Consider the following 23,187-nt stretch of genomic DNA (forward strand, 5'->3'; position numbering starts at 1 on the left):
TATCACAGTATCCCCTAACCACCCTACCATTCAGGATACCATTCCTGTGGTGGGAGAAACCTCTCCTGGGGTGGCACCTGTTCCAAGGGAATCATCAGTTGGCAAAACTGTACTCCCTGAGGTGGAAGTACCTCTCTGTGGGATAACTAACATTGGTGAGAAAAAGAGCACCATTTTAGTTAACATGGAGCATCCCTCCAACCCTCCCAGAGAAACTTTAGTGCAGAAACTCTGCACTGCCTCACAACACTTAGGACAGCATCCCTGCCCTAGTGTGGAGCTGATAGGACAGCATCCCTGCCCTGCTCCAACCCAAGAGAAACAGCATCCCTGTTCTCTCTTCCAGCCATGTGGACAAAGTTTTTGCCCAGCTATGGCTTTTCTGAGACAGCATCCCTGTCTGGCATTTCCATCATTACAAATAGGTTCAGTGGACAATTCCCACTGCTCTAAACTAAAACTTACTGATAGAAACTCTGAAAATACATCTTCACATTGTAGCTTAGCTAAAAAACTTCAAACAGGGTGGTTTACATCCCCACAGGGAAGTAACCATATAGTGGATGATAAAGGGAGTAACCAGTCTATTGCAGAGCTACTCTCTATTTATCACTACTTAGACAATAAAGTCTCAACTGGCCAAGGTTAGCCTTATTGTCCTTCGTTTGGGGGGGGGTTGTGTGAGAAAGTAGCCTCTTTCTAGCCTTGTTACCCCCACTTTTGGCCTGTTTGTGAGTGTATGTCAGGATGTTTGTCACTGTTTTCACTGTCTCACTGGGATCCTGATGGCTAGGCCCCAGTGCTCATAGTGAAAACACTATGTTTTCAGTATGTTTGTTATGTGTCACTGGGACCCTGCTAGTCAGGACCCCAGTGCTCATAAGGTTGTGGCCTATATGTATGTGTCACTGGGACCCTGTCACACAGGGCCCCAGTGCTTATAGGTGTGCATGTATGTGTTACCTGTGTAGTGACTAACTGTCTCACTGAGGCTCTGCTAATCAGAACCTCAGTGGTTATGCTCTCTCATTTCTTTCCAAATTGTCACTAACAGGCTAGTGACCATTTTTACCAATTTACATTGGCTTACTGGAACACCCTTATAATTCCCTAGTATATGGTACTGAGGTACCCAGGGTATTGGGGTTCCAGGAGATCCCTATGGGCTGCAGCATTTCTTTTGCCACCCATAGGGAGCTCTGACAATTCTTACACAGGCCTGCCACTGCAGCCTGAGTGAAATAACGTCCACGTTATTTCACAGCCATTTTACACTGCACTTAAGTAACTTATAAGTCACCTATATGTCTAACCTTTACCTGGTAAAGGTTAGGTGCAAAGTTACTTAGTGTGAGGGCACCCAGGCACTAGCCAAGGTGCCCCCACATCGTTCAGAGCCAATTCCCTGAACTTTGTGAGTGCGGGGACACCATTACACGCGTGCACTACATATAGGTCACTACCTATATGTAGCTTCACCATGGTAACTCCAAATATGGCCATGTAACATGTCTATGATCATGGAATTGCCCCCTCTATACCATCCTGGCATAGTTGGCACAATCCTATGATCCCAGTGGTCTGTAGCACAGACCCTGGTACTGCCAAACTGCCCTTCCTGGGGTTTCACTGCAGCTGCTGCTGCTGCCAACCCCTCAGACAGGCAGCTGCCCTCCTGGGGTCCAGCCAGGCCTGGCCCAGGATGGGAGAACAAAGAACTTCCTCTGAGAGAGGGTGTGACACCCTCTCCCTTTGGAAAATGGTGTGAAGGCAGGGGAGGAGTAGCCTCCCCCAGCCTCTGGAAATGCTTTGTTGGGCACAGATGTGCCCAATTCTGCATAAGCCAGTCTACACCGGTTCAGGGACCCCTTAGCCCCTGCTCTGGCGCGAAACTGGACAAAGGAAAGGGGAGTGACCACTCCCCTGACCTGCACCTCCCCTGGGAGGTGTCCAGAGCTCCTCCAGTGTGCTCCAGACCTCTGCCATCTTGGAAACAGAGGTGCTGCTGGCACACTGGACTGCTCTGAGTGGCCAGTGCCACCAGGTGACGTCAGAGACTCCTGCTGATAGGCTCCTTCAGGTGTTAGTAGCCTATCCTCTCTCCTAGGTAGCCAAACCCTCTTTTCTGGCTATTTAGGGTCTCTGTCTCTGGGGAAACTTTAGATAACGAATGCATGAGCTCAGCCGAGTTCCTCTGCATCTCTCTCTTCACCTTCTGATAAGGAAACGACCGCTGACCGCGCTGGAAGCCTGCAAACCTGCAACATAGTAGCAAAGACGACTACTGCAACTCTGTAACACTGATCCTGCCGCCTTCTCGACTGTTTTCCTGCTTGTGCATGCTGTGGGGGTAGCCTGCCTCCTCTCTGCACCAGAAGCTCCGAAGAAATCTCCCGTGGGTCGACGGAATCTTCCCCCTGCAACCGCAGGCACCAAAAAGCTGCATCACCGGTCCCTTGGGTCTCCTCTCAGCACGACGAGCGAGGTCCCTCGAATCCAGCGACTCTGTCCAAGTGACCCCCACAGTCCAGTGACTCTTCAGCCCAAGTTTGGTGGAGGTAAGTCCTTGCCTCACCTCGCTGGGCTGCATTGCTGGGAACCGCGACTTTGCAGCTACTCCGGCCCCTGTGCACTTCCGGCGGAAATCCTTTGTGCACAGCCAAGCCTGGGTCCACGGCACTCTAACCTGCATTGCACGACTTTCTAAGTTGGTCTCCGGCGACGTGGGACTCCTTTGTGCAACTTCGGCGAGCACCGTTTCACGCATCCTCGTAGTGCCTGTTTCTGGCACTTCTCCGGGTGCTACCTGCTTCAGTGAGGGCTCTTTGTCTTGCTCGACGTCCCCTCTCTCTTCAGGTCCAATTTGCGACCTCCTGGTCCCTCCTGGGCCCCAGCAGCGTCCAAAAACGCCAAACGCACGATTTGCGTGTAGCAAGGCTTGTTGGCGTCCTTCCGGCGGGAAAACACTTCTGCATGACTCTCCAAGGCGAGAGGGATCCGTCCACCAAAGGGGAAGTCTCTAGCCCTTTTCGTTCCTGCAGAAACCTCAGCTTCTTCTGTCCAGTCGAAGCTTCTTTGCACCCGCAGCTGGCATTTCCTGGGCATCTGCCCATCTCCGACTTGCTTGTGACTTTTGGACTTGGTCCCCTTGTTCCACAGGTACCCTAGATTGGAAATCCACAGTTGTTGCATTGCTGGTTTGTGTCTTTCCTGCATTATTCCTCTAACACAACTACTTTGTCCTTAGGGGAACTTTAGTGCACTTTGCACTCACTTTTCAGGGTCTTGGGGAGGGTTATTTTTCTAACTCTCACTATTTTCTAATAGTCCCAGCGACCCTCTACAAGGTCACATAGGTGTGGGGTCCATTCGTGGTTCGCATTCCACTTTTGGAGTATATGGTTTGTGTTGCCCCTATCCCTATGTTTCCCCATTGCATCCTATTGTAACTATACATTGTTTGCACTGTTTTCTAAGACTATACTGCATATTTTTGCTATTGTGTATATATATCTTGTGTATATTTCCTATCCTCTCACTGAGGGGACACTCTAAGATACTTTGGCATATTGTCATAAAAATAAAGTACCTTTATTTTTAGTATAACTGTGTATTGTGTTTTCTTATGATATTGTGCATATGACACTAAGTGGTACTGTAGTAGCTTCACACGTCTCCTAGTTCAGCCTAAGCTGCTCTGCTAAGCTACCATTATCTATCAGCCTAAGCTGCTAGACACCCTATACACTAATAAGGGATAACTGGGCCTGGTGCAAGGTGCAAGTACCCCTTGGTACTCACTACAAGCCAGTCCAGCCTCCTACACCTCAGAGTGACAAAGGCACTCTCCCCCTGGGGCCAGCAACATGTCTCAGTTGTGGCAGGCTGCTGGAACCAGTCAGCCTACACAGATAGTTGGTTAAGGTTTCATGGGGCACCTCTAAGGTGCCCTCTGGGGTGTATTTCACAATAAAATGTACACTGGCATCAGTGTGCATTTATTGTGCTGAGAAGTTTGATACCAAACTTCCCAGTTTTCAGTGTAGCCATTATGGTGCTGTGGAGTCCGTGTCTGACAGACTCCCAGACCATATACTCTTATGGCTACCCTGCACTTACAATGTCTAAGGTTTGGCTTAGACACTGTAGGGACATAGTGCTCATGCACTGGTGCCCTCACCTATGGTATAGTGCACCCTGCCTTAGGGCTGTAAGGCCTACTAGAGGGGTGACTTATCTATACTGCATAGGCAGTGTGAGGTTGGCATGGCACCCTGAGGGGAGTGCCATGTCGACTTACTCGTTTTGTTCTCACCAGCACACACAAGCTGGCAAGCAGTGTGTTTGTGCTGAGTGAGGGGTCCCTCGGGTGGCATAAGATATGCTGCATCCCTTAGAGACCTTCCCTGGCATCAGGGCCCTTGGTACCAGGGGTACCAGTTACAAGGGACTTATCTGGATGCCAGGGTGTGCCAATTGTGGAATCAAAAGTACAGGTTAGGGAAAGAACACTGGTGCTGGGGCCTGGTTAGCAGGCCTCAGCACACTTTCAATTCAAAACATAGCATCAGCAAAGGCAAAACGTCAGGGGGTAACCATGCCAAGGAGGCATTTCCTTACACTGGACTACAGAGAAAAGATGTTCAGAGGTGGTAGATGCACTGAGTAATGCTCTAGTATAGTGCTCTATGAGTGACTAGTTTCTTGTTTGTGCTCTTGTTAATTCAGAGGTGGTAAACACATTGAGTGATGCTCTAGTATAGTGCTCTGCTTTAGCAGCAGAAATTAGTGAATAGTTTCTTTTTTGTGCTCTTATTAGTTCACACTTAGGGCCCGATTTAGAGTTTGTCGGATTGGGTTATTTAGTCACAAACATGACGGATATCCTGTTCGCCGCATTATTATCCCATTATTTCCTATGGAAATTATAATACTGCGGACAGGATAGCCATCAAGTTTATGACGGAGGAACCCGTCCGCCAAACTCTAAATCAGGCCCTTCATTTACTTGCCAATTCTTTTCAATAGTTTTACACTTGAGTATAACTAGTCCTAGGTCGTCATTTTAACCTGGTGCAGAAGGCCATTTGCAGGGATGAATTGTCTTAACTGGGAGACAGGTGCAAGGTCTGCTTAATCCATTTCTGATATAAAACGGCAGCTTCCTCCACTGAAAATTCAGGTAGCAAAAAGGCTATTATTGTCAGCCTCAGATTTGGTTGACAAGAATACAGTGGTAAAAAGCGCACTCGACAAAGCTTCAGGCGCCAGTTTCGCCCTTGGGCAGTCCTTAATGATGATTCTTGTCAAAGAGCAGATGGAGTGTGAGGAATCAGAAGCCTGACGAAGAAAAAGAATAAGAAAATGACCAGTCCAAATCTGGGTGAGTATTTTGTCGATGGTTTCAAATTATCCACGGCAAGGATAAGGTCAATACTATGACCATCCTTACGAGTGGGTCCAGTGATCGGCTGCGTAAGACAAACTGCCTCCATAGAGCCCATAAGGTCTCTAGAAATTGCATCGGAGACATCATCTACTACCCAATATTAAAATCCCTCAAGATACAAAATGAGGGTAAGATAGAGCCGGTGAAATCAGTTTGGTCAAGGAATGGACAAGGTTAGTAGCAGGTCCAGGGGGCGGTAAAATATAACCACAACCAGGGAGCCCGAGGGAGAGGGTTTTAGCACTAAGTTGGATAATTCAGTAATGTGAGGGGCATCAAGCTGTAGAGTTTTGTTGCTCCAGTTTTCCTTAAAAATAACGACTAATCCACAACCTCTCATTATCAATCAATCAATCTTTATTCGAATATTAGTGAATAATCATAATAGCAGATAAAAATAGGAAACAAAACACATAAAACAATAAATAAGCCAAGATTAAAACATACGTAGAAAGCCCAGCACATTGAATAAGCAATACAGTATTTTTATGTTTACATTTAAAAACGAACCTGCAGCACATAAAATGAATACTATTAAAACAACGAAGATTTGCAGTGCCGAACAGCTGATTTTGAAAAAAGCTCCACTTTCAAGCAAACCTCAGGTGTGGAAAACATTTGTAAATAACATAAGGCTGGTCTGTCGAAAGCCAATATTTTCTAAAGGCGTGTCTAGTAGCGACTGATAAAAGGATTATAATATTTGCACAAAAAACTCAAATGCGTTTGTGGTGATAATTTATTGCAGTGACAAATACAGACTGAGACTGTTTCATATTATCCTAATGGAAAGGATAAATGACAACAAACAATGCCCAAACTAAATTGTGTGTAAGTGTTTGTTCCCAAGTATATACTGTGATAAGAGAGGGTTCAAGCCCCAGTGTGGTATGGACCACCCCGTAAGCCCTGATAAAAGGTTTTTGATGTTCCACAGATTCTAAGGCTGCCGGCCTTACATTCATAAAGGACAACTTCACCCGCTGCTTTTCACTAGCAGCTTTTAAAGCAGTGGAAATACATAAGGCAGGTCTCCCCAGTTCCGCTAGGGTTGTCCTAGTATAATGAAGCCAGGGTACTTTGTAACCAAGGACACAGGAACGTCACTCTTCGATTATAATTAGATTAAAGGACGCACAATAATTTGTTCATTTGAAACTCCGCAGCAGCGGTAGAGACCTGTCCTTAAGTCCTTGTGTACAGAGTAGCTCGGGCTGCGCAGAAGAAGCCCAAAAGGTGTCTACAAAACAATCTTCCTCTACGTGCATGCTCTTCACATTGCAATACCCCCAAGCAAAGAGAAAAGTCAAGAGTCTTTGAGAAAGCGAGCTGCAGATCTGCACCAAGAGTAGAAAAACAGAACTGTGTCCTTGTGCCGGAGTGAATGCCATATGGCTTTGGTGACACCACTGAATGCCGCTGTTGGCACCGATGCAATGCCAGGCTCCCTACCAGCAATGTGATACCTTGAAGATTCCTGACCCAGACTGGCACCTGGGGATCATGCTATAGGTGAGGACTCAGCAGGTAGAAGTATCCATCAGAAGTGCTCTCTCTATAGTCACAGGTGCTGATACTCTTGACTCACTGGTACACAAAACCTTCGATACGAGTCATGCCCGGATGGACAGCGCTCTGGCGGCGCAGATGTGCTGGGCTGATTCTGGCATTTAACAACAAGTAACAGTTTAATTTCCAGGTTCTAAAAGCGACCCCATCCCAAACTACCCCTGCTAGGATGTGGTGATGGCGCTCAGCAGCAGGGACTCGGCGCTTTGTTACTATTAATACAGTGGAATGCGTTCCCATGAATATTTGATTGGAGACTCCTTTGTTTACGAAAGGCTGGGCTAGGAGAAGACTGCGCGTTTGGCGGCTCCAGCAACACAAAAGCACATTTAAGATGATTCAGAAAGCTGCGTCCATCCTATTTGTGGCTTGAGAAATGCTCAACTGTGTCACAAATGTTCTCTCTTTAATCACGAGGCAGCACATACTTTTTGAGTCCTTGCATTTACCAGCAGAATTTATAAAACGAGCGTTCCTTTTTGTTTATAGACACGGACCTGATTATCATTTGTGTCGCTTTTCTTCTGAATCCAGATTTGTTTTCCAGTGTCAAGGCTCCAGAAATGTATAGCCGGGAGTGGACAGTTCTGGATTCCAGCTTCTAAGTGCTGGAATTCTTTACTACTCAAGATTCAGTCTTTACTTAACCGTCAAGCCTTCAGAAACCTGTCAGGAACTAAACTTTTGAATGTCTTTTTCTCCTAGCAATAATGTTGCTATCGTACACTGATTCTATGTAGGTTGTTTCCCTGTTTTATTGATCATAAGTCAGCTTTTGATCGAGTGCCGCAAGACCGTCTATGAAGGAAATTGGAGCATTGGGGCATGCCAGAGAAAATGCTAACTGCAATTATTGGCCTATTTAGTGATACGTGGGGCCAGGTGAAATTAGGGGGTGGCAGTAGGCTCACTCTAAAAATTTGTAAAAGGAATGGCTTAAAACAAGGATGTGTTTTGGCCCTGAGCCTTTTTAATTTATATCTAGCATATTTGTATAAATATTTGTCAATTGAAGATAGCCACCCTCCAGCATTAGCGAAGGAGAAGATAGTGTTCCTGCAACATGCAGATGACATAATAATACTAATTCAAACTCCCATCGGCCATCAAAGATCGATCAATGATCTGGCAAGTTATTTTGAGAAGCCAGTGTTAGAGCTGAACTTATGGAAAACAACATTTTTGTGGCTGGTGGACTTCAAATATAAAGCACACAGGTGGTTTATAAAAGGCCAGCAGGTTGAATCTGTTTATTCATATAAATACCTGGGAGTGTCTGTGGGATGCAATTTGTTGTTTGTTTACTATTGATTTACCCTCTCTGACATATGGTGTTGAACTCTGGCACGGCAAAGAAACTGCTACTTTGATTCAGCTTCAAACAAAGGCCTTCAAGGCAGTCTTTTGCCTCCCAACAGAAACATCTCCAGCACAGGTTTGTTTGGAATTTTGACTTCAACATCAAAAATTCGAACGACTACATGCCTTCGTGAAATTATGTTGGCGTCTCCATGTCGGAGCTTTGACTAGTCTATGCTGGTTAGAGATAAAGGCCCAGATGGCGGGAAAGCAAGCCAACTCGTGAATTGCCTTTCTTGAGGAAGCTATGACAGAGCTAGGAATACAGGAGGCGTGGGCAAGTAAGATAGGGTGTACAGCATTTGCTAGGTGAAGTAATATTTCTTCAAAAAACAAGTAATTAATTTTAGATAAAATAAAAATCATAGCAAAATGACAGCCTCAAGCACACATCGCCATGCACTTCCATCATGTCTCTAAACAGCATTTCATGTTTTTTCGATTTGGCCTGTTTGAGTCCAAAGATCTCACCCCAGCGTGGAAGGGTGAAAAGACAGAAAAAAATTGTCGCTTATGAGGTTGTAAATTAGAGTCACATTGTTATTGGATGCGCACATGTCCAAGAGTCACTAGTTACAGGATGCAATTTTTTTAACCAATTTTCAAGGAGATGAATATACGCACTTGTAAGCAAGCCATTATTACTTGGCTATTGGGAACGTCGATCCCTTTGGCATGTCGTGAAGCTAAATTTGCAACTACTATAAATGCTCTTCTTGAAAAAGCACCTTAGGTACATCTAGCACAATATACTATACTGGCCTGTGCAAAGCTATTAATATTACAAAATTAGAAGGAAGTCAGCCAATTAAAGGATGGGAGTGGTGATTTATCATATTCGTAGATAACATGTCTCTCGACGCATCTAGTTAATAGTTCATTTTAAAATAATCTTATTTTAATATAGCCCCGTGATTTTATTGATAAGTTTTAATATCTGATCTTAAGTTTGTCTATGTTTTTTGTTTATGGACTTTATAGAAGCTATAAAATGTGACTGTGATCTTAATTATGTTTGAATAATGCGCGTTAGGGTTGAAGGCCACTGGTTTGGACACAGTTGTGATTTTTATAAGCTGTTCATGATAAAATACTGCATGATACGGTGGGTAGATGGGTTTTTGTACAAACCTAATAATGCACAGTACGGCTGGAAACAACTAAATTAAGTTATTGTTAATTGATTAGCATACACTGATTCGCTCCTTGATTAGCATACACCGATTCGCTCCTTGCACCAAACAGGATTTGGATGAATGATTCTCTGCAAATAAGAAACTCATAAAATATATTTACATGCAATTATTATAGCAATGAATCATTTACGGAGTCCGTGGTGAGCCGTCCAGTCTCCTAAGGATGCAGCTGTTGAACACCACTGGGGAAGTACCATGTGATGATGGAAATGAGCATCACTTCTCCTGCATCAGGCCTTGGGAGGTACATGTCGTGCACTACAAGCATTAACCCAGAGAGTTACAGCTCACATTTTCCTACTTTCAATTCTCATGCTTTTGGACACTGTTCTCTGGCTGCTGTCACTCAACCATCAATGTTGCATACAAGTACCAAACACCACAACCAGCTATGAATAGTCTCCAGGGTGTGCTTGTTAAATCAGTTTGAGTGTAATGTGTTTATAGATTTTACCACTATATCCCAAAGTTACCTGAAAATACACTTGTTAGTCCAAGTATTGGTTGTAGTGTTACATGGGCAGCAATGACAGGTATGCTTGGATGGTTTCCTTTATAACTATACTTCATGGGAGAAGAAAAGTTTCCTATCTTTTAGTCCTCACTCTGCTGGTGTATTAATGTGTGCCTTGCAACTTCTTTTTTTTCTTCTTATATCTAGAGAAATTAAATGAGCAATCACTGACAACAGACGCTCTTATAATTCTACAAAGCTTTGTGTGTGATTTTATTTTTCTGACTAGTCGGGACTTCTATCATCAACTTTTTTATCATCTGGCATTTGGATGTCCCACATAGTTGTAATTTTATCTTCTTCTGTAATTCGTTGATGGCTATGTAGGCTTGGTAATTGACTAAAGCATGTCACACAATCACTGCACTTAAATGGTTTTTCCCCAATGTGTGTTCGCTGATGTACTTGGAGGTGTGATAACCAACTAAAGCTCTTGATAACATCACTGCAACTGTATGGTTTTTCCCCTGCGTGTGTTTGATAATGTCTTTGGAGGTGTGCTAAGCGACTGTAACTCTTAAGACATTCACTGCATCTGAATGGTTTTTCTCTCAAGTGTGTATGTTGATGCCTTATTAGGAGTGCTGAGTGACTAAAGCTCTTCACACACTCAGTGCAACTGAATGGTTTTTCGCCTGAGTGTGTTTGCTGATGTCTTTGTAATTGTGATACTTGACTAAAGCTACTTCCACATTCACTGCAGTTATATGGTTTCTCCCCAGTGTGTGTTCGCTGATGCTGTTTAAGGTTCGATAAAAAACTGAAGCTCTTTCCACAGTCATAGCACTGGAATGGCTTTTCTCCTGTGTGTATTCGCTGATGAGTCCTTAATGTCGAAGAGTGACTAAAGCTACTTCCACAGTCACTGCAATGGTATGGTTTTTCCCCAGTGTGGGTACGCTGATGTCTTAGGAGGTGTGATAACGGACTAAAGCTCTTCACACATTCAGTGCACTTGAATGGCTTTTCTCCTGTGTGTATTCGCTGATGTTTCTTTAATGTTGAAGAATGACTAAAACTATTTCCACATTCACTGCACTGGTATGGTTTTTCCCCGGTGTGTGTTCGCTGATGGCACTGGAGAGCTGATAATTGAGTAAAGCTTTTCACACATTCACTGCACTTGAATGGTTTTTCCCCTGTGTGTATTCGCTGATGTTTCCTTAATGTTGAAGATTCACTAAAACGACTTCCACATTCGCTGCAATGGTATGGTTTTTCGCCTGAATGTGATCGCTGATGTTTTTGGAGATCTGATAAAAGACTGAAACTCTTCACACATTCATTGCAATGGTATGGTTTTTCACCTGTGTGCGATTTCTGTTGTTTTTGAAGATCTGATAAATGATTAAAGCTCTTCACACATTCTTTGTAATAGTATGGTTTCTCCCCTGTGTGTGTTCGCTGATGTCTTTGGAGGTATGATAATAGACTAAAGCTCTTTCTACACTCAGTGCAATGGTACATCTTTTCCCCTGTGTGTGTTCGCTGAGGACTCTGTAGGGTTGATAAGTGGCTAAAGCTCTTCACACATTCACTGCAATGGTATGGTTTCTCCTCTGTGTGTGTTCGGTGATGTTTTTGGAGATCGGATAAATGACTGAAGCTCTTCACACATTCATTGCAATGGTATGGTTTCTCCCCCGTGTGTGTTCGCTGATGTCTTTGGAGGTGTGATAAAGAACTAAAGCTCTTTCCACACTCACTGCAATGGTACATCTTTTCCCCGGTGTGTGTTCGCTGATGTTGTTGTAGGGTTGATAAATGGCTAAAGCTCTTCACACATTTACTGCAATGGTATGGTTTTTCCCCAGTGTGTGTTTGCTGATGTCTTTGCAGGTATGATAACTGACTAAAACATTTCGCACATTCATTGCATCTGAATGGCTTTTCTCCTGTGTGCGTTTGCTGATGGTGCTTTAATCGTGATGACAAACTAAAGCTCTCACTGCCTGTGTATGATTCTTCTTTATTGGGTAGTGCCTCTGGGTCGGGTATATATTTTTCTACATCCCATGACTGTGTTTCCTGATGGGTCAACATGGTTGATAAAGCACTTGTGTTATTCTCACTTCCCTGTATTTGTTTGTATTAAGGATATCTGATTTCCAATTTAAAAGTAAAATACACTGGTCACTAAATACTTGCCACACTCATAATATGAGCAAGGCTTCCTTACGAGAGATTAGATTGGATAACAGTTTTCAATCCTTGTGGGTAAGGATTAACCTCATTTCGGTTGGTGCAGATTGGGACAGTCCATTGTATTGAAGACAGCAGAAGTCCTCTCTCCTTTACCCTTCAGTTGTTTTCTTCACTCCGCTGTGTTTTTCTCTGGTTGCTGTGGTGTAGGGAGGAAGTTTACAATACACCTAGAACACTGTATTATGGTCTGTTATCATTTTAGGTATCTGAGCACTGTGGTAGTCACATCATACAAATCCCATATTCAAAGCTGATGTTGGTCGCCTGTTTATTCACGAGGTGGTTCGTCAGTGTTGTTGCCTTAATTTTCTAGAGGTTATTTCTTAGTCTTGTGGTGTGAAGGTGCACAGCTCAGACTCCTGCGTTCACTGAATTGTCCTTCAGAGCTTCTTCCAACGTCTGTCAATTTATGTTCAGGGTCCTCAGTCTTTGACTGCACTGATGTTTTCCTGAATACTGGAGTTGATTATTTCTGACCATTTGTTGTTGATTTACTGAACCATTGTTGTTATCCCTGAGCAATTGATGCATTCAAGGAATGAGTCCTGTGGGATGCAAAGAGATTTGAAATTACAAAATATAAATATAACAGAATGTGATACACAATGTTTAACTGGATATAAACACCATCTCTTCTTTACCATGATTGAAACTTAGCGAGGGTTAATTCCCCATACACAGATATTTAACTAAAGGTTCTGTTGAACACATCACGTCCTATTTTCTTCTTAAAAAGAGGTGATTTACTGTGTTCACATAGTTACTTAGTACAGAAACGGCAAGCACGGAGAACCACCATGCTACAGTTACAGCTTTAGGTAGATGCACATGGACAAATTTTCATTTCAACAAAAACAGATTGTGGGAAAAGAAGGATCCGGATTTACTGCTGTTTCTTAAGTTTCGGGAAGTGTATATAACAAAGTTAACTCCTCTGGAAGTATATAACAAAGGTAACTGCATTCACATACTTCAATACTTTCCTGTTCACATTGGATCAGCTCAGGTGACAACTCCTGTCTTTACAGGCCATCAAGGATGTGAAAACTATTCTAGAAACTAAATTAGACTTCATAGTGATTGATATGGGGCTCCTACAAGCAGATCAGGGCATCCTCAGGGACAGAACAGATGTGAACAAGTCAGTGCTGGCTGGATTGCGCCCTCGCTGACCCACATCACATCACATGAAATTAATGCCAAGGACGTCTGACCAAGTGACATGACACCACATACTGTGCCCTGTTTTGGAGTGGAGGGGCCTCTCAGAGCGCAGGTTGAGAAGGCTATATTCCTCCTGGCCTTGGCTGGGGGATAGGGAGAGCAAAAATGAGCAACACTATTAGGGTACGGATTGTGCATATCTCTCTTGGACAACCCAAGAGATTGTAGTCCCCCGGACCTTGATGGAACATGTTCCTCTCTTCTCCAATTTCCTTTTCAGCTTTCCTTTGGTCATGGCCATGTTTGAGCCACAACCAGGAATGCTGGTTGGGGTAATTGTTTTATGTTTTTGTTCGTGGACACTCAGCATTACTCTATACAAGCGGGTCGGGGACTGACTGTGATCACAGCCTCTAGAATTCCAAAGCTGGAGGAGGGCAGATGGACAGCCTAGGCACTGAAATGCTAACGCATCACACGACATTTATGCCCACATATTGCATACGGACTTTGAATATCCAGGGAATGGGCAAACACAGATACATTCAATTATAAGCAGACTCACATTATGTTTCGTCAGGAAACAAATCTGTCTTCCATGGCCAACTAGTGGCATACTCATATTTGGCTTATCAATCAATCAGTCAATTCAGATTTGTAGAGCACGGCTAATTACCTGTAGGGTATCCAGGGACTGGGTTTCTGCTGGTATCAGTTGAAGAACCAGGTCTTGGGTCCTTTTATGAATTCAGGGAGAGAGGATGATGTTCGGAGGTGTAGGGAGAGGTTGTTCCAGGACTTGTTGGCGAGGTAGGAGCATCCTCCACAATTGCTTCAGCGGATACGGGGAATGGGTCCTGCGTAGAGTGCATTGCCGCAGTCCAGCCGGTTGGTGACTTGAGCTTGAGTGATGACTTTCCTGGTGTTGACAGGGAGCCACCTGAATATCGTTTTGGGCATGCGAAGGGTGTGGAAGCAGGCGGAGGAAACTATGTTGATCTGGCATTTCATGGTGAGTTTGCTGCCCAGGATGATGCTGGGGTTGCAGGTGTGTCCTGTCGGTGTGGGTCCGAGTTCTGAAGGCTACCAGGTGTCATTCCACAGGAAGGTGTTGTTCCCAGGGGGCACAGAGGCCAAAAGCTCTAGGAAACCAACCAAGTCCCAAGAGCAGTTACCTTGCAGGCACTAGGGCCATGATATGATTGGTGCAACAACGGCAATGGCACAGGGGGCAAAAGCTCTAGGAAAGCCACTAAGCACTGATTAGTTCTATATTTTACTACTAAACAAGCAGTCACAAGTGCAGTTATCTTGCAGGCACTAGAGGCCACTATTTGAATGGTGCAGCAGGTGCAGTGGCATAGGGGCCTAAGGCTCTAGGAAACCCACTGAGTACTGATTATTGCTGTATGGTACCAATACCCCCTCGGAGGACCTCTCTCAATTCTTCAGCAACAAAAATCCAGCCATTTACAGTATCTTCAACCTGCTATCGAACCCGACAGACCTAGTCAAATGCCTCCCGATCTTATATCCAAACAGCAAATGCTAACCAAATGGCCCATCCTCAACCCAGAAGAAACTGCTGCCACCATCACATCCATCTTCTCAGGGGACCTCTGCCCACAACATGCCTACTCCAGAGCACTGCAACCCATACGTGCCATGCACACACCCATTCTGAATGCTTCCATCTCTTCCGCAACCTTTTCAGCTGCTTGGAAACTGTAAGAATCCCAGTGGTGCGCGTTCTAGGGCCCGCACCTGGGGGAATCCCGCCTATCTCAGGCCAATGGCAACTACCCTGTGGAAAAGCCCACTGGTTTGCCCGGACCACGAAATGATCATCCTGTTGTGAATTCCACTGTCAGCTAACCCCTTGACCCCTGCCTGAAATGGGGTCTACATGTTCTGCAATAGGCTATCAATAGTGCCTCCTATAATTCAATGTGAGAACAAACATTGCCTGTTATTACCGTCTTGAAACCCTGCCTGTGTTGGGGTTTGCATTTACTACAATAGGTGAATATATTGCCTGTTGTGATTCAAAGCAAGAACTAGTATTGCCTGTGGTTGCTACCTTGGACCTCTGCCTGTATTGGGGTTGCATGCATTATAATATACAATCAATATTCTATGCTGTGATTCAGTATGGGAACTAATATTGTCCACCATTTAGTTCCAGAGAAAGAGTGTGTGTGTCAGCACTATAAATCACAGAAGCACTAAGTGGTGGCCATCTTCAATAAGGCTAGAGTATAAAACCGGCCTTGGCCAGAACCGCACGCTCACTATTCCAGGAACTGATCAGAGGAACAGCTTCTTTCCTGGGCTCCTGCGCTACGTTTGTTCAGCTGAGTGCTTTGGTGGCGAGTTCACTCACCCAACAAGTGATCCGGCCCACACTTCGGACAGAATGGATGCCCCCTGGTAGGGGCAGAGTCCGCCGAATTCGTTAGCATTTCAAGCCTCATCATAGTTTTGGTTCTAACTCCGAGGAACAGACTAACTAAAACCTAATTTCTTGCGCAACCAGTAAAGCCTATTATTGATAGAAACGATTCCAGGGAAGGCAGTTCCATAGAGACAAACCAGTTTGACTGAAGAATAAAGAAGATAATTCATGAATAGCAGTTAATGTCTCTCTCTCTCAGGCAGGTGACTTAACCTGGGGCATTGAACAATTGAAGGAAAGAGAGAGAGAAACATTTAATGGCACTTGTATTGATATGTATGCCTGCAGCAGTGTCTAGAATGGGGTGTAGTTAAGGTGTTAAAAGGTATGCATTGAACAAGGGACTTCACCTAATCCCATTTATCTTACAGCCTACTATTAAAAGACCATGTATAGAAAAGTAAACCCTCAAAAAAGCAGAATAGAGAGAGAGTGAATAAAAACTCACTCCTAAAGCGGGTGAAGTTTTAAGGGAATTCAATGCTCATGTTTCGTCTAAATATTCTGTGGGTTCTCTCTTTTCAGACCTCCCTCCCCATTGTTCTAATCCCCTAAACCCCTTTCTCTCGTCTGGCCACTCGACTTTTTGCTCTCCATATAGGCCCTGAGGAAGAACTGGAGTGACAGAAGCACACAACGGTCCACCCACTGATGAAGAAACCCTCTGCAGACCCTTCAATGCTCACCAACTACAGGCCAATCTCCTTGCTACCATTCCTGGCTAAGGTCTCAGAGAAAGTAATCAACAGATGCCTCATCAAATACCTCAATAACCACCAGCTCCTCAACACCACTCAGTCTAGATTCAGACCCAACCACAGCATGGAAATTGCCCACATTGTCGCCATAAATGACATCCACATGACTCTGGACAGAAGGGACAAGGTATCCTCATCTTCCTGGTCCTCTCTGCAGAGTTTGAGGCAGTCTCCCACCCCATCCTCATTCAACACTGATGCGAGATCAGAATCCAGGAAGACGCACTCTGATGGGTCTGCTCCTTCCTGAATGGAAGATCCAAGTCATTCAGCCCGACACTGTACACTTTGGATGCCTGCGACCTCATTTGCGGACTTCTGCGAGGATCCTTCTAGCCAGAATAATCCGCTCTCACAACATCAATGTCCTCTCCTACACAGACCACATGTAACTCATTCTGACTCTCATGGTCAAGACGCCCAGTACCAGGACCAAGTTCAATTCCTGCATGACTGAAATTTCCCAGTAGATGAAAACCAACTGTCTCCAACTGAATACTGATAAGATTGAAATTGTGATACTCGGGAAGAGCACTACACCGTTGGACTACATGGATCCTCATCACCCAGGTCAAGAACCTCAGGATCGTCATGAGAAACAAACTCAACATGACCGTCCAAGTCAACGCAGTCACTGCCTCATGCTTCCATACCCTGTAGATGCCGAGGAAGATTTTCAAATGCCTCACAATCACCACCCAGAAAGCTCTCACGCACGCCCTGGCAAAAGCAAGCTGGACTACAAGAACACCCTCTATGCCGGGGTCAGCAGAAAACTCACAGAAGGCAGCTGAATATTCAGAACTCATCAGCCAGAATCACTCTCAACCTCACACACCGCACTCATATCACAGCACACCTGAAGGAGCTCCACTGGCTCCCCATACACAAACGAGCTCAATTCAAACTCTTCACCCGCGCATTCAAGGCTCTACATAACACCGGCCTGGCATACCTCAACAATCGCATCCGTTTCACAAACCTTCTGAGCACCTCTGTTCGTCCGGACTTTGGTTGCACACATCCTACACATACGGAAAATCAGATCCGGCACTCAAGCCTTTTCCTACATTGCTCCTAAAGGATGGAACGCTCTGCCACTACACATAATAGCCTCCTCCTCCCTTCTTGACTTCTGCAAGAAGTTGAAGACCAAGCTTTTCTAGGCTTGGCTCGCTCAAGCCTGCTCAGGGCCAGGAAACCCTCTCAGATGATAGATCGCTCTATAAATCCAATCTTGTCTCTAAAGACGCACACCGTAGCAGATTGAGAAAACATCTTGTAAATTATGCGTTTCAAGGCGTTCTGAGTAACTGGTCTAGGCACTTTCCATGTTGAATAGGTTTAACTGGGTTTAACGTTTGGCAAAGCACTCTTCAGTGTGCTGAGCACTCGGGGCTGCAAGGAACACCCGGAAGCATGCCCAGGCAAAGACCAGGCCAGGAGTGGGCTCACCTGTGCCCATCCACAGCCGGATGAGGCCGAATTGGGCCATCTCTCCTGACCCATCACTCTTCCAGTAGCATTTGTAATGGAGTTGGTTTTTGCAAACTTGGTAAATTTTCTCGATAATATGGTTATTACCAATATGGATGCCTATGATACATTCTTGGATATTTCTTCTAGTGACACTGACACTAAGGCTGCATTTCTATCGATTTCTGGTGGTATCAAAGCCACCTTAACCAGAACACAGCCCCAGATGAACACTGATAAGCCTTGGTGATTCAAAGGTAATTGTTCCAAAGCCTATAAACACCTCAAGATAGCCCATTAAGAGGTTACCTCGTTGTCCCCTGGAGGTGAGAATGTGCAAACCAGATTACAATGTAGCATTGAAAAAAATGGAAGAATGAATTACAAAATCTTGCCTGGGAATCCCTGATTGACACCAGTGCATCTAAAGATACCTCAGCTTTTTGGGATAGTCATCAACTGCAGCTTTTTTAAAGGATGATCACAATCCCAGTTTGGAGGCAACAATTCATGAGACCAGTGGATCGCACATTTTTCCAAGATGTATTTTAACTCTAGCCAGTCGCTCAAGGGATTTGACCCTTCTTATATTGAAGCTTTGACTTTTGATTTTAGTAACTTCGTTTTTCTTGAGACGAAATCCATATGCCAATAGCAGGAACCATGGGTGGTAAAGCCCCTGGCCCAGATGGTATTCCCAGTGATCTATTCAAGGCCAATGCCCCCCGTGGGTGCCAATTTAGCGTACTATGGGCTTGCTGCCGCTCTGGCATCCTTAAAACTTGATCGGAGGCTATATTCGAACCAATGTTCAAGAACGGTGATCGTGCCGATACTGCCTATTACCTAAACCTATTTCACTCCTTGATTCCCTAGTAAAAGCGACAGTGAGAATGTTGTTGCATCACTAGAAAGAGTGTGCTGAAACCAACAACATTCTATCCAACCTACAGTATATTTTCCAAAAAGGCATGGGGGCCTCTGAGCAGGGATTAAAACTTAATCTACTTTTTGGTAAACATACCATTATGAAGAAGGGCCATTCGTTCTTAGCCTTATTCGAGCTATCAAGCGCATTTGATTGCGTTCTCCATAGTACATTATAGCCAATTTCATTAGAGTTCTGGGTGGACCCACAGATTATAGCCTTTCTCAGAGATATATACTCCACTGGTAAGGCTACAGCACAATTTGGTCGCAGGGGTGAATGCACTAGCACGTTTGATCTTGGGAGAGGGGTCAGACAGAGCTGTGTAGTGGAGCCCTTTCTATTTACCCTGTATACTAGCAGGCTAGAGTCTGCTTTAAGTGGTACCTCTAAGGATCCGCCACAGATCGGCCACAGACCCATACCTTGTTTGCTTTATGATGATGACACTGTGATTATGTGCTTATGTCCCGCACTCTGCAGGGGCTGCAGCTGCTACTCAACGGCTTCATCAGCTTTATGTCCGATCACGGCCTGATGGTTAATATAGGAAAACCTTTGTAATAAAGTGTGGGAGGCAAATCCAGAAGTGCTGTGATTTCATGATAAGCAATGTTCTAGACCGACCTTTTGTTACCTGGGCATGTTATTTGATGATTGTGGTTCATGGACCCCAACTGTTGACATTAGAAACAAATTCATCTCTGCATTGCTTAACTTCACCATCAAGTTAGGCAATAAGATGATTAGAGAAATGCTAACCTCTGCAATACAAAATGTGTATCTGTAGCCCAACACGAGGCAGGAATCTGGGGTTTCAACAACATCACTCAGCTCCAGATAATGGAAAACACGTTCCTTAGGAACCTTTTGTCCGTTCCAAACAGCTGTTCCACCTTTGTTTGTCATGCAGAACTTGGGTCCCCATTGTTATCTGACTTGATAAATTTTCAGCTCATGTTACTATAGCATGAAGTTTGGGTCAGCAAACATACAAGTTTAAACTTCAAAGATTTTCCTGGCAAATGGCAAAATCCTGTGTTATTAAAATTCAGTTGACCCTAGTTACGGGTGGCGTCCAGCCGCATCTAACTGCTCTACAGAATCGTCAGCATAGGTTTCTTTTAACACGTTTTAAACTGTCTTTCACCGCTTAGCCATGTTTCCCATTATTAATGACTAGTCAAAGGTTCTAACTGATTGTCATTGGGATGGTCTTTCTAGTCTACGCAATTTATGTTCTTTTTACGCTTTGCTCCATAAACGCTTCATTTTACCCATTCTCCATAAACATAATTTTAAACAATGTCGGCCACTACTGTTTTAACAACACTGAATTCTATAGTGATTTGTTGCAAGATTTCTTTTTTTTATGGCCTGTGATACGTTTAAGGAAAAATATGATTGCGCTGTATTGACATCTACCAGCCCATTTTTACGCCTTTATGTTTACTGTTTTATGATTATGAAATGTGCTTTTGTTCTGTTTGTTTTTGCTTTGATGATTTCTATTAAGATAATTGGATGATGATGGTGACAACTGTGAAGATAACAACAACAACGACAAACAAGGAGATGGACCTTGTAGTACTTATTACATCCCTTTCAGCTTAGGACCTCCCTATTAGCTGTAGGATTTGTTAATTGCTTAATCAATAGAAGATTTCCCCATTTTAATATTATCAGTTGGAAACACATCGTGAATCTGTCCTGAGCTGGCTGTACGGATAAGGGCCCGTTTTAGGGATTTGCTGACACAGTAGATCACAAGACGTGGCTACCCTGAGGCTGGTGGCACAGTATGTCTGGTAGTATAGCACATGTAGTATAGCCCTTTGAACTACTGTACCTAAAACATGTGTAAAAAATATTGTTACTATGTTTTTTTAATTAAATAAAGTTTTTTACATGTTCCCTATACTTTACCACAGGTATACTGCACAGTCAGGGTGGAGATCCCCCTATTGTAAAATACAAAGAAAATTTTAAAGTTTAATAAAATGCATAATAAATTAGTAAAAATATGTTTTGACTGAACAGTATGGTAAATTAATTTCATATATTTATTTTAAATCTAAGGCAGAAAATGCTACAACACTTAACTTTGAATTAAATTGTTAATTAATTTAAATATTCTAAATTAATTACAAAATACTGTTCTGAATGTTAAATTACAAAATACATTTCCTCCTAAAGTAAAACAATTACACATTTATATTATGCTTTAATTATTATTAAAAGTTATGTATAGAATTAATAAAAAGTATTTCAATTATACATTAATAAAAGTTAATGTTACTTTAATTTATAAATGCCAAAAGGTTGATACAATATTTCATAATGAAATACTTTATTTTAATTTATCCTTCTTTCCTATGGGGTCTTATTTAAAGTCTACGTTTATTGTATGGGAGAATGTTGAACTACTAGTGCTTGGGCCATGTACTGGACTGGACTTACTATTGTCTGTTTTTTTAGCAATAGTAACTTACACTTGTAAATTCGGCTACACTGCTTGTTACAATGGGTGGAGGTATCTTAGTCTACAGTTTTGAGTAACTTTGCAATCTGATTGTGTGAGTACCCCAAATTTGTAAAGTTACTGAAAAGCGTATGAGTAACATTACAGGTATAACTTACTCAAAAGTCTAAATTACCTTTGTGAATAGCCCTGTATCTGTGTTCCTCTTTAATAAGAAGTACCTGCACTCAAGGTAAGTTTCTCTATTGTGCTTTATTCAGAAGTCAAGATCCTCACGTCCAGCAGGGCAGCTTCCAGGCAAGCAACTGCCACTTCTCAACACTCTAACCCTGACATTCCCATTTCAAATCCTTTGGTTACAAGCTCGAGCACAATACAACACATCTTTAAAGAAATATGACACAAGAATAACAATAATATGAATAATCATCAGAAACAAATACAGAAAACAAAAGTTGAAATTCTAAAAGAAAACGAAAACTAAACTAAATTTGTCCCATAACTCTATAACACAAATGATTCAACATACTCCTGCAACCATGCAGGTTTCTTCCTTTCCCTTCCTGAACTTCTGCATTCCACTGATTGATTCACACAGTGTTTATCACCAACATTTCTGACCACTCCACCATTTTCACCCGAAACACTTGAAACACCTTCCTCATACTTTTGAACAGCTACTCTCTCTTTATTCCACCACTTATCCTCCTCCAACTTAACCACACACCTTTTCACACACACCACACTCTTGGGAACAGAAAATTTGGAACTCCCTTTGACAATAATTCCCGGTAGCCTGATACGAACCAATCACCTACCCTAATATTTTGCTTTTGACACTTCCTCACATTCACATACTTACTTTGAGCATGCTCATGCCTGTCCGAACCACATTTTTTATTTTCAAGCACGGCCTCCACAGGACTGGATGTTGTCACTTGCGATTTGTCACTCAACGCGCAAGACATGCATTCTCTCACCCAATGTTCGACCTGTCTGTCTACCCCTGGCCACCAAATATTTTCCCTTATCCTCCTTTTCATTGCACTCATTCCTACATGACCCTAATGTGCCAAATTTAATACATTCCTATGCATTGTCTGAGGCACAACCAATACTTTTCCTCTTCTTAATATGCCATCAGACCAAGTTAACTCCTGAAATATTTCCTTGTACATCTTCACTTCATCACACATCTCATTCTTAATACATCCATTACTCAAACACCTGATCAACTCATGCAACACCTGATCCTGCCTCACCGCTTCCTTCCACTCCCCCTCATCAATACATCCTTTCTCATCCAACATAGTACACGCAACCACCTTCAGATCATCAATAACATCTTCACCTTCTCCCTCATTTACAGGAAGCCCTGATAAACAATCCGCAAAAATGTTTTTGACACCATCAATATACTCCAACTTGAACTGAAATTCTTGCAACCTGTAATGCCTTTTGGCAATCCTAGGTGTCGCTTTACATGCCCCTCTAGTCGAAAACAGATTAACTAAAGGTTTGTGATCAATCCTCACAATGAATTCAGTTCCCCATAAATATTTCCTAAAATAATTCACACCCCACCAACACGCTAACGCTTCCTTCTCTATAACTGAATAAATACTCTCAGCT

At 43.4% G+C, this 23,187-nt stretch overlaps 2 protein-coding genes across 2 annotated transcripts in view; one reads left to right on the top strand and one right to left on the bottom strand.

Moving 5' to 3' along the window:
• Nucleotides 1-23,187, top strand: part of LOC138286922 (uncharacterized) — a 244,649-nt gene that overhangs the window by 155,859 nt on the left and 65,603 nt on the right. Inside the window, 1 exon segment of the mRNA XM_069227306.1 lies at nt 17,140-17,433. Within this exon segment, the coding sequence (XP_069083407.1) occupies nt 17,140-17,433 (294 nt within the window).
• Nucleotides 1-23,187, bottom strand: part of LOC138287262 (zinc finger protein 850-like) — an 87,056-nt gene that overhangs the window by 53,341 nt on the left and 10,528 nt on the right. The window contains exon 2 of the mRNA XM_069227622.1: nt 10,597-12,837. Within this exon, the coding sequence (XP_069083723.1) occupies nt 10,597-12,130 (1,534 nt within the window). The 5' untranslated portion in view covers nt 12,131-12,837. The remainder of the gene's footprint in view (nt 1-10,596; nt 12,838-23,187) is intronic.

This window comes from Pleurodeles waltl, chromosome 4_1 (assembly GCF_031143425.1).
Source record: "Pleurodeles waltl isolate 20211129_DDA chromosome 4_1, aPleWal1.hap1.20221129, whole genome shotgun sequence".
NCBI lineage: Eukaryota > Metazoa > Chordata > Amphibia > Caudata > Salamandridae > Pleurodeles > Pleurodeles waltl.